The sequence below is a fragment of the Labeo rohita genome, chromosome 19, assembly GCF_022985175.1.
Source record: "Labeo rohita strain BAU-BD-2019 chromosome 19, IGBB_LRoh.1.0, whole genome shotgun sequence".
NCBI classification, from domain to species: domain Eukaryota; kingdom Metazoa; phylum Chordata; class Actinopteri; order Cypriniformes; family Cyprinidae; genus Labeo; species Labeo rohita.
The window spans coordinates 11575456-11595646 of NC_066887.1; the positions used below are offsets into that span (position 1 = coordinate 11575456).

Below are 20191 nucleotides of genomic sequence, written 5' to 3' on the forward strand. Positions count from 1 at the left end.
CAAAACCGATAGGTATAATTAGAAATGCATAATATGTTACGCGGGTTTATTTTAATAGGACACACTTGAGTAGCTTGACATCATGATGCCCCCCTGCCAGAGAATCTTCGCCCTAAACCACAACTCAAACTCAATTAGATCCTCTCAATAGCCATAAGAGGAGACGCATAAAGACCAGACTACAATTACCTTACCAAACAGAGCAATAGAGACTTTTATATCCAGACTTTAACCTACAACACACCTTAACATTTAAAGGGTTAGTTCGCCCAAAAATGTTTTAAATGAAAATTCTGTCATTAATTACTCACCCTAATGTCGTTCAAAACATGTAAGACCTTTGTTTATTCGTAACACAAATTAAGATATTTTTGATTAAATCTGAGAGCTTTCTGACCCTGCATAGACAGCAATGCAACTGACAAGTTCAACGGCCAAACAATTTATTCAACAATTTCTTCTCTTCTGTGTCAGTCTTCGACGACGTTGCACGTTCATGAAAGTATCACGACACATAATGTCTTTACTACATTTCTGGGCCTTAAATGTGGTAGCTGCATTGCTGTCTATGCAGGGTGAGAAAGCTCTCAGATTTCATCAGAAAAATCTTCATTTGTGTTCCAAAGATAAATGAAGGTCTTACAGGTTTGGAACGACATGATGGGTGAGTAATTAATGACAGAATTTTCATTTCTGGGCGAACGATCCCTTTAACCATTTTTGTCAGATTAACTCCTATGGCTTAAATTATTTATTTGTAATGAAGCACTATGATTTTAATTAACATTAACCTATTAATAAATAAAATTAGTATTTTCACAAAGTAAATATTTCCATGTATTTTATTGATATTTTTAATATTTAATATTTTAATAATGAATCATTCATATTTAATTCAGTACGAATTATATAATATTTTATCTAATTGGTAAAATATTACAAATTTTCCTGTCTTTAAAAAGCTGTATATTTCAAATATACATATATAAATATATAAAGTTGTTTTATTTATATCTTTAGTAATACTTCACAATAAGGCTGTCACAATTTCTCAATTCGAGTACTCGATTTAAAAAAAAAATCCTCGAATGCATTTTGCCCATGTCAGAATACCAGAAGTGGCACATTTACTGGACAAGAATTCATGTACGCTTTATTAGTCCATTTTCTAAGGCTGCATGGTATATTAAATATATAAAAAATCATAATAAAGCCTACTATTATAATTATACCATTGTAAATTCATTTAATACTTTTGATACTTTATTTGAACCAATTATTATTGCTTCATTGCTAATATATATCTATTTTAAGAAATTTTGTTTGCTTAGGTCTATTTTTATTACCTCAAAACAATTATAAACAAAGAATAATTGACCGAATAATTGACCGATTACTCGATTTCCAAAATAATCGTTAGTGACAGCCCTACTTTACAATAAGTTTTAATATGTTAATAGTCAGCAATGAAAAATACTGACAATGAAAAAGCATTTATTAATCTTGGCTAATGTTAATGTCAATAGTTCTTAATACATTATTAAAATCAAAAAATGTATCTCTTAGTATTATTTAATGGACCTAACATGAACTATTATGTAATGAGCTAACATGAACTAACAATGATTTTTAACTAACTATAACAAATGTATTGCTCATTGGTAGGTAATGCAATTAAAATAAAATAATGGGACCCTATTGTAAATTGTTACAGATTTTTTATAATGTACTGTATTATAAATCCCTGTTTGTGAAACTCCAATAAACACCACATATATATATGGGTAGTTTAAAATCAAGACCACAATAAAGTCACAGTATAAAAATTAACTAGCAGTGTTATATTATTCACTAATATTTTGAATTCGGTTTTGTTTTATAATTTCAGAATCTCTGTTTGTGAGCACTGAAGTGACTTACAGTCCATTTTCAAAAAAGGCAAAACCGTAATGTTACAGTCATTATGATTATTGCCTCTACAGCACATAACATATCAATTCACACATGCAATCAATTCATCCTTCCATGCTCATCTGGGTTCCAGCCTCTTAAAATAATGAGACAACCCATTTCAGAGCCACCAACAAGGATTCAAGCACAAAAGCACCGTGTATGATCTCAGTATTGATGTGATATTTTTTTCACGATCATGCTGCTGAGAATGCCACAGGCACTTTTAACACACCTGCAAATTGTCAGCATGCAATGAGAAGCTATGCTGCAATTACATTTGAAGTAGTCCCTGCACCGCTGACTGATTTACATTGTGATTTACAGTAACGTGACTGTCAGAGTAACACATCCAGAACATTTGTTTCTACTCCCATGACTGCAGTATAGAAGTGTTAAACTCATAAAACCAGGCGATACTTCATTATTTACAACTTTAATAAATGTAAATAGACTTGTTTTGACAGCTTAAAAATTGACGGGCTGGCAGCACATCAGGGATTGTCATAACCCAATGCAGCGTACTACACTCGTACGCAAATTATCGTAACTAGAAAGGCTGATGAAATCACGTCTTTGATCTTTTAAACAAATGACGCTCTTCAGACAGGCATCTTTAGGGAGGTTGGATGTTAATGGGAAGCCATTTCTGATCTGGCGTGCTTGGTATCGAGCTGCGGCAGACATTAGAGCTCTTCTCGTTGGTAACTTCAATCATCTTGTGAGGACAACCCAACAGCATGTATTATTGCTTTGAAAGACATAATCCATTCTCGGCCACTCCCCCTCACTGATATTCAGGGATTTTTTTTAAATTAAACCACTAATTTGCATAAAAATTCCAGCACATTTCATTCCAAACCATCACAGGTGGTACAATTTCCAAAGCCGTGACATGCAAGCGTCCGGTGATTTAAAGCTTCTAATGGAAAAGGCTATTGTTGCTTAGCAATGAAAGAGAAACTATTCACGGATGGCCTTTTTGAACACAATTTCCAGATGACTAATTTTATAGTTTTGGCTTAACAACACTCCCTTAAAATAAAAAACATATTTTTGTATGTATTTTGCCATTCAATTAGACCTAATTCTTTCATTTTCAAACAGAAAACAAAATAATAATGTAGTTTTAGTAGCTGAGGGGGAAACTGTTGCACCACTTTTTTCAGCTCATAAACTGTTGTTAGTCACTGACCATCTGCTACTGAGTTTAACAAGGTGCATCTGGAGTGGGTAGTCACTGTCATTTTTTAGCACAATCATGTCTATGTAAACTATTAAAAAAAAATACTGCATTGTTCTCAACCAGATCTGTCTTGCGAGATAGAAAACTGTGCAATGAAAACTACCCTGCTGACTTAAAATTTTAAGTTTATTCAAATTGAAATGTTATGTTGTACTAAGTGATAACTACACTGTAAAAAATAAAAAACACAATTTGTTGAGTCAGCTTAAAATAATTTGTTACCCTGCTGCCTTAAAATTAAGTTCAGTCAACTAAAATAAGTTTATTCAACTTGAAATGTTAAGTTGGACTAAGTAACAACTTAGATATTTGTGTTTGCTAAACTTAACAGATGGGTAAGTAACCCAGCTGCCTTAATTTTAAGTTGATTCAACTCAAATGTCTAAGTTGTCACTTAGTATAATTTAACATTTCAAGTTGAATAAACTTTTTTTTGAGTTGACTGAATTTAAAATTTTAAGGCAGCCAGGTTACAAATTATTTTAAGTTGACTCAACAAATTGTTTTTTACAGTGTAGATATTTTAGTTGACTAAACTAAAAATTTTAAGGCAGCGGGAAACTATTTTTTAAGTGTTTCTGCATTACTGCATTAACAGTCATTTTTAATATACTCGCACTATAATATGATTTGCGTAAATTCTATAAACATAATGAATGATGAATCTACCTTAACATTACCTTATTTTTTGTTTATTTTTCTTTGTTGCTGCTTTAGCAATATTTTATCTAAAAAAAATAATAAAAGGGACAGTTCACCCTCAAGCCATGTATATTACTTACTTCTTTCAGACAAGTACAGTCGGAGTTATATTAAAAAAAAAAATGTCCTTGCACTTCCAAACTTTATAACGGCAGTGAATGGGTGTTGAGATTTTGAAGTAAATAAAGTGCATCCATCCATCATAAAAAGTACTCTACATGGCTCAGTGGGTTAATAAAGGCCTTCTGAAATGATAGGATGGCTTGAGGGTGAGTAACTCAAAGGGTAATTTTCATTTTTGGGTGAACTGTCCCTTTAAGTAGGCACGGCTTCAAAACTGAATATATTCCCCCATAAATGTATAACCCTGTAAAGCCTGATATATGAAATAACTAAAAAATGTGTGTCTGGAACAGTTTATTGAACATTTTAAACCCAAAAAAAAGTTTGCATGAGTTTTTGTTGAGTATCATTATGGATACATCAGACTTTTAAGGCCAATATAGTTTGATATCGGAGAATATGGAGCTCAAGGAGGTAAAACTAAATGCGTAATTTTAATCAAAGGTTCAAACTAAACAATTATGTGCAATTTGGTGCAGTTGTTGACACTTGTATGGCAAAAAAGTGATGAACTTGCAATGTAAATCAACAAGATCTTTATACTAATATAACAGACTACTTACATAAAAACACGAGTCAGTCTACCTCCCAATAATATGTTTTAGTAAAATGATATTTAAATGGTTAATATTATTATCAAAACTCTGTAGTTTATATAGCAACTCAATGCAATACAGTGCTAATTGAAAGATAAACAAATCAATGTTCTTCAAAAGCCTTATGTATCATATTTGATGCTTTTTAACAGAATTTTCTTATGTCATGTTTTTATTGCATGCTTCTAGGAACAGTGAGTTTATACCCTTCATTCACTGACTAGTAAAACAACCACATCCCTTTTTAACACAGTGGATTCTTTCATGGCACATATTCAGGCATGTATTTTGTAGCCTGCTGCATGTCGAGCCAATCAGATAGGAAAGGAATTATTATTTCAAAACTATTTCAATCATCGTGAAGTTCATGGAAGTTTGAAAAAAAAGAAAACAACAAACTATGTCCAGTCTGATAAAACACCCAGGACCAACACCAGGCTCTGTGTTGTTTGCTGTGAGAGTGCTGGAAAGAATCCAGCATTGCAGAACTCCAGCTTTTGCAAAGAGGGCGCTTTTCAGATGGTAATCACATGCTCTCTAAAAGTTGCAGCCCAACCACCATCCGCTTTCTGAGGGAACTTGTTTTCTTTGGCAGCCAGTAAAGCTACTCTTCTGAGAAAGCATACTGTTCGACCAGATCAGCCCCCTCTCCCCGGTTTGACACAGCACATCCCAACACTGGATCAACGGGGAAAAAAAAGAGGAAGGAAAAAGCTTGTTGCTACAGAAAAAAAACCAATAACAAAGGACACACCCATATTTCAAGCAATATGGCTGTATGAGATGATAGTTATAGGAAACCTAGTAATTTGGTTGCCTTCATTTCCGTAGCTTTACCACATAATGCAAAGGCTTATTTTGATGGACTCATGGGACTGGGCTCTCAGAGCAATAGGTTCATTTGGAGAATCCTCCAATGTGGTTTCCTGACCACTGTCTCTGCTACAGTAAATATAAGATATTTCAGGACTCATAAACAATAGTTCACGATCACAAATCTCTTATTTTAAAGGTGCAAACATGTAACCTTTATACCAAAAATGAAAATCACCCCATGATTTATTCACCCTCAAGCCATCCTAGGTGTATATGACTTCCTTTTTTCAGACGAATGTAATCTGAGTTCTATTAAAAATGTCCTGGCTCTTTCAAGCTTTATAATGGCAGTGAATGGCTGTTGAGATTTTGAAGCCCTAAAAAAGTGACACACTTTATTGGTCTCCAAAATCTCAACGCCCATTCACTGGCATTATAAAACTTGAAAGAGCCAGGACATTTTTTTTATATAACTCAGATTGTATTCATCTGAAAGAAGAAAGTCATATACACCTAGGATGCGTAAATCATGAGGTAATTTTCATTTTTGGGTGAACTATCCCTTTAACTCTGTTTACTGTGCAGAGACAACTATAAGTAAGACCAAATGTAAGTCTCTAACCACTGATCTTCCTCTCTGCTGAAGCTCTTAAATGGACAACAAAAGTCAATGGACACCATTGATTTCCAGGCATCTTGTGACCAAACACTGTTGACGTCATTGGTGCCATATTTTATTTTAAAGTTACAGTGGAGAAGTTTTTAAATAAACAACTTCAATTTCAATCACTTTGCCTTCTCTTTTTAAAATATGGAACAAAGGATGCTCCAAAATTTCAAACACTGAAATTTTTCCATCCAAAAATTCTATAGTATTACAATATAAATTAATAGTATTTCAAAAGTTGGTGGAGACTGTAATTAGGCTCACAATTATTTAAATTATTCCAAAAGTATAATTTAAAAAAAAATTGTTTTTTTTCAGCCCAGCGTGCCCAAAATGTTTATTTTGGTGCATGACTAACGGAAAAGAGTAGGGAGGACATTCTTCAAAGATTTCTGTTCCACAGAAGATAGAAAATAAACTAATTTGGATCATCGCATCAGACGTGAGTAAATAATGTCCATATTTTCTTTCTTTGGCTGAACTATTCTTTTAAAGTGACTAATAAAGCAATAAGCCCCAAGAAGCCGTGCTTTCCACTTCGTGTTGTGCCTAACAGTGCCCTTTAGCTGTTATAAATTCACTGTAAACCACGGCTTCACAAGGATTATTGCTTTTATAAAACGGTTATTCCCAATACGTTTAAGGTTTCACTAAATAAAACATAGCAAACAGTATTCTTCCACCAAACAATGTAGTTCCTCAGAAACAGTTGTGGTTGCAACAAAGTGATACCAAGCAACACACATAAGTAAACAAAGGTGTATGTTTGTAGAGTAATTTACAACAGCTTCAAATGTGGCTCAACCAATCAGAATCAAGTACCAGAACTATCTGTTTTATAATAAAGCAATAAGCCCCAAGAAGTTTTCCGCTTCGCGTCCTGCCTAACAATGCCCCTTAGCTGTTATAAATTCACTGTAAACCACGGCTTCATAGGAATTATTGCTTTTAGAAAACAGTTATTCCAAATACGTAGTAAGGTTTCACAAAATAAAACATAGCAAATAAAGTGTAATAATACAAATAAAAACAGTATTCTTCCTCCAAACAATGTAGTTCCTCAGAAACAGTTGTGGTTGCAACAAAGTGATGGCGAGCAACACACATAAGTAAACAAAGGTGTATGTTTGTAAAGTAATTTACAACAGCTTCAAACGTGGCTCAACCAATCAGAATCAAGTACCAGAACTATCTGTTTTATAATAAAGCAATAAGCCCCAAGAAGTTTTCCGCTTCGCGTCCTGCCTAACAATGCCCCTTAGCTGTTATAAATTCACTGTAAACCACGGCTTCACAGGGATTATTGCTTTTATAAAACGGTTATTCCATATACGTAGTAAGGTTTCACTAAATAAAACATAGCAAATAAAGTATAATGATATAAATAAAAACATTATTCTTCTGCGAAAAATGTAGTTCCTCAGAAACGGTTGTGGTTCCAACAAAGTGGTTGCCGGGCAACACACAAACATAAACAAAGGTGTAGATTTATAATGTAATTTACAACAGCTTAGAATGCGGCTCAACCAATCAGAATCAAGGACTGGAACTATCCGTTTTATAATGTTGTTTTTCTGCTCGCAACTGAACGATAGACTGTTTTTGTTCAAATAGGTTATTTCCTCCCGAAGAAAAAAAAATATAAAGCTGCTGAAGATTCATGTTGTATACTAGAAAAGAGGAACCAAAATGATTTCCACATCACAGCTTTTCTCAATCTTTTAATAAACCTCTCTTTCAACAAAGCTGCAGGGGGAAAGAGAGGTCAACAATCACGTTGGGTCAACTAATATACAAGACACAGAATGCTTGTGCTGGAACTCTGTAAACAAATATGATGAACTAAGCTATTCAGTATCCAATAATGAACACTAAAACAGCTGACGTGAGATGGGAAATGTGCAGCCCCCTTCGCCCCCCCTGGACCTGCAGGTCACCAAACAAACCTTCAGCACACTTTCCATTGTATACTGATTGAACACAAACCAAGTGGGTCCTTACAAGCTCCAGTCCTGTGATATTAAAGTGTTACTGCATCTAGGTCACTGTTGTTTGCAATCACAACTTCAAGAGCGTGCGGCCTGGTCTCCAATCACAATCAAGTAGCTGGATCACCTTCCTCACAACAATTCAGTCTTCAATGTTCCATTCGCTTGCTTGTGTGTCACCTTTTCCCATTAGGTAGACCAGTGACTATTTCGGAGCAATCAATCACAATTTCAGAGTAATGACGCCCATACCAATTCTGAATTGAAACACAAGGAAGTTGAACCTATATCTGATCTTTTATTTTGTCTACTTAAGTGCTTGGTGCTCATGTGATTTCATACAATAGACTCTTGGTCCATGGGATCTAATGGTCTTTTCTGGCGCTTTATAAAAATCATTCGTCGCAAGGCTCTATATATTGATTTTGACATGTTGGAAACACTTTACACAACAACAGTGGAGCTAATCCTCATGTTGCTTTGGCACAAGGGATTGATCAACTATCCTGGAGCTGAGAAATGCATAAGAAACCAAAGCACATTATCCAGAACTCTGTCTGTGTTTGTCTAAATGGAGCAGCTCTGCCAACAAAAAGGCACCATAATTATTTTGAGATGTTTAAACTTGCGGCTGCTTCTTGTCCAGAGTCGTGACTAATAGACCTCAGAGCTTAACGTACACGCTTTGAGGTTTGTGTTGTCCAGAAAAAACACAGAAAAGAAAATATATGAGCAAACATGGTTACACGCACTGTGAGACTGAATCAACTCAAGCACACAAATCTAAAACTGGTTCGATTTTAGCCAGGATATGATCATGATAAATTGCTCTGTCTAGAGGTTCATAATACCATACAAAAGTTTGGGGTTGGTAAGATATTTTGGAAATGTTTTTGAATGAATGCTCACCAAGGCTGTATTTATTTGATCAAAAATACAATAAAAACAATAATACTGTGAAATATCATTACGTTTAAAATAACTTCTGTAGTAAAAAAAATTAATTTATTCCTGTGATGGCAAAGCTGAATTTTCAGCAGTCATTACTCCAGTCTTCAGTGTCAATGATGATTTGGTGCTCAGTAAACATTTCTTTTTATCGTAACTATACATTTGAAGTCAAAAGTTTAGATACACCTTTCAGAATCTGCAAAAATGTTAATTATTTTACCAAAATAAGAGGGATCATACAAAATAATTTTTTTTTTTATTTAGTTCTGACCTAAAAATGAACCTTTTCAAAGGTTTACATACACTTGATTCTTAATACCGTGTTGTTACCTGAATAATTCATAGCTGTTTTTTCCACTACCTTGTTTTTTTCTTTAAGGTCCCACAAATTCTTTGGTTTTTCAGCATGTTTGTGTATTTGAACCCTTTCCAGCAGTGACTATGATTTTGAGATCCATCTTTTCACACTGTAAGCAACTGAGGGACTCATATGCAACTATTACAGAAGGTTCAAACACTCACTGATGCTTCAGAAGAAAATACAATGCATTAAGATTATTTATATATATATATAATTAATTATATATATATAATTTTATTTATTTATTTTGTTTCCCATTTAGTACTGCCCTTCAGAAGCTACAGAAGATACGTAGATGTTTCCCAAACGATAAAATACGTTAAATTTACCCTGATCTTCAAACTAAAAAAAAGGTTTCACCCCTCTACTCTTAATGCATTGTTTTTCCTTCTGGAGCAGCAGTGAACATCTGAACCTTCTGTAATAGTTGCATATGAGTCCCTCGGTTGTCCTCAGTGTGAAAAGATGGATCTCAAAATTACACAGTCATTGTTGGAAAAGGTTCAAACACACAAAAATGCTGAAAAACCAAATAATTTGTGGGACCTGAAGGATTTTTATGAAGAACAGCTGGCAGTTCAACTGTTCAGGACAAACAAGGGACGCATGAACAATAATCACTACACAAACAAACAAAAAAAAACATTTTTGTGGATCATTCAGGTAACAACACAGTATTAAGAATCAAGTGTATGTAAACTTTTGAACAGGGTCATTTTTATAAATTCAGCTATTATTTTCTCTATGTAAACATCTTTTATGTGAAATATCTTATTCAGGTCAGTACTAAATAAAAAAGAGGCAGCAAGACAAGCTTCATTTGTTGTACATGGAGGATTAATCGCCGTTTTCTAAAAGCATTAAAAATAATGAGCTTCATAAATGGAGCACCACTGAGCTGATCGATATAACACCTACGGATATCGGTAGTCAGCCTATAGCAAATCAAACATGCAAGGCCAATTAACGTACACAGAAATCATAAACATCTTCCTCAGCCATAAAATAAATTCAGTGCTCAATCAGACATTTTTTTTTTCCTGAGTAGATGAAGAATATAAATTGAGCTAAGAGATCAATAATTCGTCAACAAATAAATACTGAGTCAATATCAGGCCTCAGTGTAGTAATAGAGCTATCAGACAGCTCTATCAGATGTTTCATGTCAGTTGAATTGTCAATTGATTTTTGAGATCTAAAAAAGTAAAAGTCACACTAAAAAGACTGTGTGTGTGTGTGTTAAAAGATGCTTCAATTTACATTTGACAAGCAAAGAAAAACAGCTGTTAGCTGTTTTTGTAGTTCAGCTTACTGCATGCTAGAGGTGTCAAAAAATAAAGTGCAAATGCTGTAAAGCGTTCAGACCACAGGATTCACAAACCACAAACAAGCTTGTATCAATGTACTGGTGGTCTGTGCTTCATTTAGAGTGCTCAATATAAAGTTTGCCTCATTATGTAGTGACTATATAACATTAAATCATAAAATTAAAGGACAAAAAAATGCTTAAAATTCAATATGATACTACCAAAAGATATATATTCTTGTACTGGTAATATGCATGTTTAGGGAAAACAGTTTAGTAAATTCTGAAAAAGAATTTAAAACATCACTCTTTGTCGAAGTGTCACTTTTGCTGAAAAGAAAAAAAAGAAATCTATGAGTATGTAATGCTTAGTTCACTCCTGAATAGGGTTGAGTATTGTTTGAATTTTATCGATTCCGATTCCGCTTATCGATTCCAATTCTTAACAATTCCTAGTCGATTCTAATAACATTAAAAAGTCAATAAAAACTTAGGTCAAACATTTTTATTCTGTATTTTTACAAAGCTTTCTGTTGCAGCTGAATAACATGAGCAAAAATCAGCAGCCTACAGAACACTTAGGCCTAAGAGGAACTTTTCCCCCCGGTGACGGGTATGTTTAGGGGCAGAGTTAAAGGTGGGTAAACAGTCAGTAATAAAATAGGAACAAGCAAATAAATTAGCAATAGCGTAAATAAATACAACTGAACAAATTACAGATACAGAAATTTAAATCAAAAGCTTAAAAACACTGCATAGTTTTCTTTTAAGAAATAAAATATAGATTAACTCATTAAAGTTATGAAAAATGTTCAGTCATGATCAGTGAATGATGTTGAATGTTTATTAGGTTCCTGTCTCTTTAACACCGAACTCACACGGATCTAAAATTACTGTTACGCATGCGCTTTCTTTCTCATCTGTTTACTTTCACTTTCGACAAAAAAACGGCTGTGTTTATGATGATACACTAACGCATTTTGTGCATATTGGGCAGTAAATGTGAAAGAGTTGATCCGGCCCGGAATGACCTTTCCTGCAGTGGAAATGCACGAAACAGTTCAAGAACGGACACAGGCCGGGAACCCGCATCGGGAGCGTTGTTCATTGTGCTAGCACTTCAGATTTGTGCGGTGTACACAAACAGTCGGCAAGTTCTTTCCCTTCCTGCACTTAAATCATTTGATTTTAAACCTTAAAAATCGCATTAAAATGCAAACGCAGAAATCGTTAAGCAGAACCGAAATGCACGTGTCTCATCAAATACCCGGTTCTTGGAAATTTGGAACCGGTTCTAAAAAGGAACCAGTTCTCGATACCCAGCCCTACTCCTGAATTCAAATTTCCTGATAATTTACTCACCCCCATGCAGAGGTTGCGTTAACTAAAAATTGTCCGTTAGTTTTTTTTTTTTTTTTTTTAATCAGTGACGGTAAAATTTTAAGGCTGTCCGTCACTTTGACAGATTGCAATCTATTGTTAATCATAACTATAATTCCCACCCCTGTCCAGTTGGTAGCCCTAACGTATTTTGTTGTTTTTAGCGTCCTCCTTACGACACTGTCTGTCAAAATTAAAGGCTAAAGAGCCGTTTACACAACAACGTTTTCAGCCAAAAACGGTAAACTTTTTGTGTGACAACGGCGTTTTGGGGATGGAAAGTGCATAATTTTGAAAATGTCACCATTATCATTTCCGTGTAAACACCCAATACGGGAATCTTTGAAAACGGTGACGTTATGTGCGTGTGTAGTATGTGTTTGCTATGTATGCATGCGCAGTACGTGTCAATTTTAAAGGCAAGCGCGAACAAACAGCGCGCTAACTACTGGCCTGGTATACGTGATACAGCATTTTTGGCAGTTTTCGCGGATATGTGTAAATGCGAATCACTTTAAAAACGTTGTTGTGTATACGCAAAACTTTTTAAAAACTCAAGGGAAAAACGTTTCCATTTTTTGACAACGTTATCGTGTAAACATAGCGTAACGCAGCCTCTGCCCCCATGTAATCTAAGATGTCCATGTCTTTCTTTCTTCAGTCAAAAAGAAATTAACGTTTTTGAGGAAAATGTTCCAGAATTTTCTCCATAAAGTGGACAATGGGGATCAACGGGTCAAGGGTCAAAGCCGCTTCAACAGGCTCTACACAATCCCAGCCGAGGAATAAGAGTTTTATCTAGTGAAAAAAAAAAAAATTGTAATGACATTGTAATGTGTGAAGATGAGCTAGTGCAAGATGAGCATTTGTGGTAAAAAGTATATGAACTTTTTTTTTTTTTTTAGAAAATGACCAATCGTTTCCCTAGATAACATTCTTATTCCTCGGCTGGGATCGCGTAGAGCCCTTTGAAGCTACATTGAAACTGCAATTTGGACCTTCAACCCCCTGGCTCTCACTGAAGTCCACTATATGGAGAAAAATCCTGGAATGTTTTCCTCAAAAACCTTAATTTGTTTTCGACTGAAGAAACAAAGAAATGAAAATCTTGGATGACATAGGGATCAGTAAATGATCAGGAAATTTTAATTCTGGAGTGAACCAATTTTTTAAAAAAAAACTATGTTCTGATAATAGCCTCTATGGGGACTAATGCAACTTTATACAAAAAGACAATAATGTAAAAAAGATAAATAATGATAATGTGAAAACCAACATCTCACTAGTACTACAGTCCAGCTCTTCTTATTTAGTGCATACAACATGGAAAAAAATGAAGTAAACAATAACATACATCATTCCTTCAGTTTTCATCTCTGCCTATAGGGGGCGCTCATCCCGCAGTCTTACCTGGCTTGTGGTACGTCAATGCTGGAAGAGACCACCTTGCGTTTTTGTTCCAGCAGAGAAACGGAGCGGGTGTGATCTTTCTCCGGCTCCAGCGCCCGGCCCGTTCGCTTGTGCTCCAGCACCCGTGGCTCCTCTGTGCTTTCCGGGCTGAGAGAGGGCGCCTCTCCTCTCTGCACGCCCCCATTCTGGCCCTGCGTGGGCCCGTCTCGCTGGCCACCGTTGCAGGTGCTCTGCAGAGGAAAACACATTGACGTTTCTTCAGTCTTAACTGTGTTAATAGTCTCTCCACGTGGCTCCCGTCAATGAAGCCCTATTTACACCTACGGGGGCCTTTAATGGTATAGACCCCTGCCGTGAGGCTTGTTTGCTTGCAATCACGGAGCATTAGGCTGTATTTAAGTTGTAGATAATTAATGCATCGGTCAATACAAACACCTGAACAATGCTTTGGATGGAAAAATCCTATTCGCTCATCTGTGGTCTCGTTTGTTTATAAGATCTCTGCGCTGCTGACAAAAGAAAAATAAATCCCCCTCGCCACTGCCATTTCCCCCTTAGCACAACAAGCCACCATCCGTGACCACACTAATGCAAAGACGAGCAGCTTTTCCTCTTACACGTCTCATCTGCACGGCAGCCGTAGACTTTTTTTATTGCACTGTGACTAAAGCTGCGGTACACTAAACCTGATGCTACAGAGGGGGCAAACAGAGGCCAAGATGACGTACATCACCGTATGCACCAGCGGAGAGCGTGAGCTAACAGCGAGCGACGTGCAATCCAGATCATTATCTTACCGTAACATGATTAGTTTGACTGAAGAGAGAGTAAACGCCCATCATGCTGGGCTTTGAGCAGCTGTGAGTTTACACACTATAATGGAGTTAAAAATAAAATGGATGAATTACCTGCCTCAATCCCGGGCCAAGTAACTCTGGCGATAAGGGTATTACAAAACAACATACAAAACTGAGGATTACCTCACTAGTAGTGAAGTGCGGTATTTTAATACATTCTCTTGAAGAAACACTCTTCTTGTTCCAAACACATATGACATTTTTCTTCTGTGGAACACAAAAGGAGAAATTTTGAAGAATGTGCTGGCTGCTCTTTTCCATACAATAAAAAACAATTACGAATAAGCTTTCAAGCTTTAAAAAGACGGACATAAAAGTAGCATAAAACGTATGACATGGTCTATATAACTTATGCATGATATGCCAATCTTCTGCACCCAAACAATAAGCTTTGGGTAAAAAACTAGGGACACACAATAAGTTATAAGACAGATTTGATATTTTATAATATTTATTATATAATAAGTTATAATGCAAATGCAGAGATTGGGTTGTTTTGTCCTAGCGGTCAAATTTTTAAATTTAAAATTTTGGCATTAATCACCCCATGTCGTTCTAAACCCGTAAAAGCTTTGTTCGTCTTCTGAACACAATTTAAGATATTTTGAATGAAAACCGGGAGGTTTGTGACTGTCCCATTAACTGCCAAGTAAATACCACTGTCAAGGCCCAGAAAAGTATGAAAGACGTCATCAAAATAGTCCATCTGCCATCAGTGGTTCAACCATAATTTTTTTACGAAGCTACAAGAATACTTTTTGTATGCAAAGAAAACCATAGCGCCATAGTCACCATAGCGCCATTTTGGAGAGTATCTGCTGGGCGCAAACTGCGTAACGCTTTAACCCAATAAGTTGAATAAATAATAATTAAATAAAAAATAAATTAAATTGTTGATTAATAAATGTTCACCTTTTGATTATTGTCGATGCCTCTAGTAATTATGTGTCTGATTTTTAATTTACAACCTATTTTGGGTTCATTTTAAGCTAGCTAACATTTAACCCAACTGCTGGGTCAAAACAACCCAGTCGCTGGATTTGTTTATGTTTCACCCAGTGCTTGGTTGTAAATTAAATATGCTGTAAATTAAAAATCAGACACATAATTACTATAGGCACAATTGCTGGGTTTATCCATATTTCACCCAGCGCTGGGTTGTATTTAACTCATCTTTTTTTTGAGTGTAGATATTCACATTATTGATTCTAAAATTGGATATATAATTGTGCTAGAATTTTCCTTAGTTTTAAATGTTGAATTTATCTAACACTAATATAAATAGCAAATCTCAATATAAATATACTAAACTGCTGTGATGTCTAAATTCACTTACAGCTTTTTTTAAATGTATGATTTTACTTTGTGTTTTTTTTTTTTTTTTTTTTTTTTTAGACTAAATACTGTAGACTCTAAAAATAATGCTGGGTTAAATATGGACAAAGCCAGCGACTGGGTTGTTATGACCCAGCAGTTGGGTTAAATGTTTAACCCAACCTTCTGTATACTTTTATTTAACTCAACTATTTTTTTAAAATGACTATATGGCTGGCTTAAAATGAACCCAAAATATGTTAAATATGTTAAAATTCAGACACATAATTACTATAGGCACAATTGCTGGGCTTGTCCGTATTTCACCCAGCACTGGTTTGTTTTAAACCCAGCATTTTTTAGAGTGTAGAATTGTAGCATCTGCCATTTATCAGTTAGTAGTATTTGTATCAGCCAGAATTTTAATACTGATTCTTTTCATTGAAAAACAGACTTAAAGAGTGAATGTTTCTTTTTTTAAAATGGGTGAACTCTTTCTTTTAACCTCCCATAGGGCAGCAATAATGCTATTCCATGCACAAGATGAATGCCAGGCTTTGGTGTATTTTCATGAGATGAACAGATTTGTTAAAGCGGTATCATGTTGTGCAAGACTTTCAAGCATCAAATCAAAACTGCACAGTTGACAAGTTCAAATTTAAATTTCACACACTATTAAGTCTTTCTCTCTCAAGACACAAACACACACCCTTGCTTTGTGTGCTTGTGTTTTTTGTGGCCACAGCTTTCTAACCTCATGTGGAGCACAGACTGATCAAATATGGGTCACAATTCATGTGCCAGTCAGACTATTCAAATGAGATCTTGTTTTTGCTAAAGAGTAAGAGGATTTTAATCAATTTAAACAGATCTCGACTGATCTAATAACAGAATTAATTAGATTTGAAAGCAGGATGCACACAAATGAGCACTTGAAATTAATTATCTACAAAATATTTATTTATATTTGAATATTCACGAGAAAAACAAACACACAATGCTTTAAAGGTTTGCTCTAATTATAACGCTGTTCATAAAAAAACATCTAAACTTGCATTCATCCTCAACCATTTCATGTGAATATACTGTAAACCCGCAACAAAGCCTTGGTGCATAAAGAGTTAAACTGTTAGACAGCCCATGTGTGTTAATTAAATTTTGATATTAAGCAGTGGAAACAACAGGGGAACGAAAAACAATCCAGTCCGCCTTTGTCTGGAAATGCCACACTGTAACGCACTTAACACGAAGCCCCTCCTTACTATGCAAGTCAACAAGTGGCATTCCCCCAAGCCGAATGGCACTCGTTTGGGAATCCAGGCGCCTTGCCAAAGCCCCAGATTCTATGAGCATGACCCTCAGTAGAGCTCCGTTTTGCTGCCGTTATGGAGCAGCTGCTCCGGGACCATTAGCCCCCACTTTAGTTTCACATCCCTTCTTGCTTGCATTGCTTAAATCTAAACTTTTCCCCCATCATATGTCACCAGAGAATACCTCAGCATGTGATGTATATAATAGTTGCACTGATTAAAAATCAAATGGACGGCTGATTGTGAGTGCAGATGTGCATTATAAAAACACTGACGTGTATCAGTTGCCATACTTATATTAAATTTACATCAGCAAACAAATGAAATATGTATGCAAATATAGCCTGCAAATTTCAGGTATTACGTTCATTCATTTTAATTAGTTCCATGCAAAAATCTACAAACCAAAGTATTGCAGCTCTGGCTGCAAAAGAATGAAATAGAGCTGGTGCCGTTCTTGTCATTTTGACCCTCTTTGTTTTGATATGGCACCTCAGGCTGTATAACTTGATGACTGCAATTAGGTCATTATTAAAAAAACCCTTTGTATTTTGCAATTACGTGCAAGCAACTCACTCAGCCTAGTGTGCAATCACACGGAGATCAGTGAATTAAATGAGCTTGATCTAAGCAATAACTAAACACCAAAAGACATATTTACAAAAACACGATCACTGCACTAGGAATGAATGTCGAAAACACGAAAAAAAGCAGTAAGAAAAAGCCGGTTGCAGCGGAGAGATGGAGGCTGTTGTACGCGCGCGTGCACAGATGCTTCTGCTGGCGCGTGAATGCTGCAGAGCGTGTTTGTTTGCCACAGTTATCCACCCACTAAACTCAGATAATCAGCAGCTTACACATTCCTACATTGCTATATATCTCGAATATAATGGCCACAAATTAAACAAAACAAGACTAATTTACGACAGTAATTTAAAATCTAGTCAGTCGGGGAACTTTGTGTTAGTCCATATGCGGTTTAAACAGATTTCACGGTGTGATTAGGCGATAGCTTGATTACTATTATTCAGTCAGTGTTTTCAGCACTGCTATTTTGCATCTTTCTGTCGCGTTGTGTTCGCTGAATGCAATGAACACAGCGCGGAATGACCGAATCTCGAACAAATGACTCTTATGAACCGGTTCTTTTTTGTGAAACGATTCACAAAGCAGCGAGCGCCTTAGCGATCTGAGTTCATAACTGACTCCCTCGAACGCGAGTCATTTTTCGTTGATGTTTATTGTAATACATTAATAAATAATTTTTAAAAATCAGCGTGTTACAAGAAAAATAAGGTAATTGTTTAATGGAATTCACATGTAAATCTGATTCGCACTCAAGGGAGAACGTTGGTAAGAATTTGGTAGATTTTTTTCCCTAAACGTGACCCTGGACCACAAAACCGGTCATAATGTATATATATGTGTGTATATATATATATAGTTATTATTATTATTTTTAATTTTTCAGTTATTAAGCTGAATAAATAAGCTTTCCATTGATGTATAGTTTGTTAGGACAGGACAATATTAGGCAGAGATACAACCATTTGAAAATCTGGAATCTGAGGGTGCAAAAAAATCTAAATATTGAGAGAATCGCCTTTAAAGTTGTTCAAATGAAGTTCTTAGCAATATTACTAATCACAAATTATGTTTTAATATATTTACAGTAGGAAATTTACAATATATCTTCATGCAACCTGATCTTTACTTAATATCCTAATGATATTTGGCATAAAAGAAACCACAGAATGTATTATTGGCTATTGCTACAAATATAACGTTACTCGTGCTACTTTTTTGGGCTCCAGGGTCACATTTTTGTTACATAAATACAGTTAGGAGTGACATCATTCCAAACACACATTTTTAAAGCTAGAAAATATCAGTTCATTTCAATCATTTTAGCAGTTTTTGTGACCAAAGCACTTTTAAATGATCTTAGAAGATCAAAAAGACGATATGCAATCAAAGTGCATTTTTAGTTCATACTTTTTTAGATGCAAATGTGTTTCCATTTAACAATGGAGAGACCAGAAGTGTCAGAGTTTAATGCACTAGATTGTGAGCATGGAACCGGCGCTTTTGAACGACCATCTGTAATGAGCAATTCTACAATTCTGCAGCTAAAAAGTAATTTTGCCCGAAAATGTTTCATTTGAGGAGCCAACAACTCCTTTGTAGCATCAACATCATTACTGCAATATATGCTCCCACAAATTCAAATGAGAACTATTTGAAACCATCAAACAAACAATCTCTCAATGCACTGTAAACAAGACTGTGTGCGACAAGCAGCATCACAACAACAACAACAAGCCCAGCTGACCACACATACAAACCTTCAAGCTCGACTTTAGCGGTGCTTTTGCAGTCATCTGTGCAATCTCTTCCTCTGAGTATTCTTTCAAGCTCCCGTCTTGCATGAGCACCGTGTACACATTGCGCCGATGGCCGGTCGAAGCATCTCTGTTGTCTTGTTTGACAGCCTGGATCACTCCCGTGAGCGGAGCCGCGTCTCCCGTTAAACCCGGTGCGTACACGCGGCTCCCAATGACCGAGCGCTTCACCAGCCGCCGCGTATGCATAGTTGATATATCAATGAAATGCGCAAATAAAATCACTTTGTTTTTTGCACTGCAATGCCGCTTTAAAAAAAAGAAATGTCACACTGACAAAACCCGAACGGACCGACCGTCATAATGGGCCGAACATGCGAATAATACGACAACATTACCACAGATCTGAACCGCATCCATATATTTCACCAGCGTGAGCGCGCATGTTCGGGACATGAGACTGCTGAACCCTTACAACATGCAAATGAGCTACGCTTGATAAACCTCTCCGTCCGTCCGACCAAAGGACCGACCGGCAACCGATATCTTTCTTCTGTCGACCTGTTTGTTTTGCTTGCCGTTCCCTTAAAGCTGACGGTCTGTGGTAAAACACGGAGCGGAGCGGCAGTTTTGGATTGATAAACACGATGTGTTTTTCACAATACACACAACGGGCATTTATGTAATAAATCAACAAAGAGCGGACCAGCAGAAATATGATCAATATTATAATATAAATTAGCATCTACAGTGTCGAGGGAGGTGTTTTAACAGCCATTTTTTCCCCGTATCGCCGTAAATCCGGTTTTGTGTGAGAAAGACTCCATTCCGAAAATTGTATCCGGGTTTTCAAGAGCCACTGGCTGTACCGG

General features: G+C 35.9%; 1 protein-coding gene across 3 annotated transcripts in view; it reads right to left on the reverse strand.

The window, feature by feature from the left end:
- Nucleotides 1-19904, reverse strand: part of znf704 (zinc finger protein 704) — a 70387-nt gene extending 50483 nt beyond the window's left edge. For all 3 annotated transcript variants that reach the window (XM_051136440.1, XM_051136439.1, XM_051136438.1), the window contains exons 1-2: nucleotides 19323-19904; nucleotides 13497-13726 (exon numbers count right to left, since the gene is read on the reverse strand). In XM_051136440.1, the coding sequence (XP_050992397.1) occupies nucleotides 13497-13726; nucleotides 19323-19568 (476 nt within the window). In that variant the 5' untranslated portion in view covers nucleotides 19569-19904. The remainder of the gene's footprint in view (nucleotides 1-13496; nucleotides 13727-19322) is intronic.
- Between the last annotated feature and the right edge of the window lie 287 nt (nucleotides 19905-20191).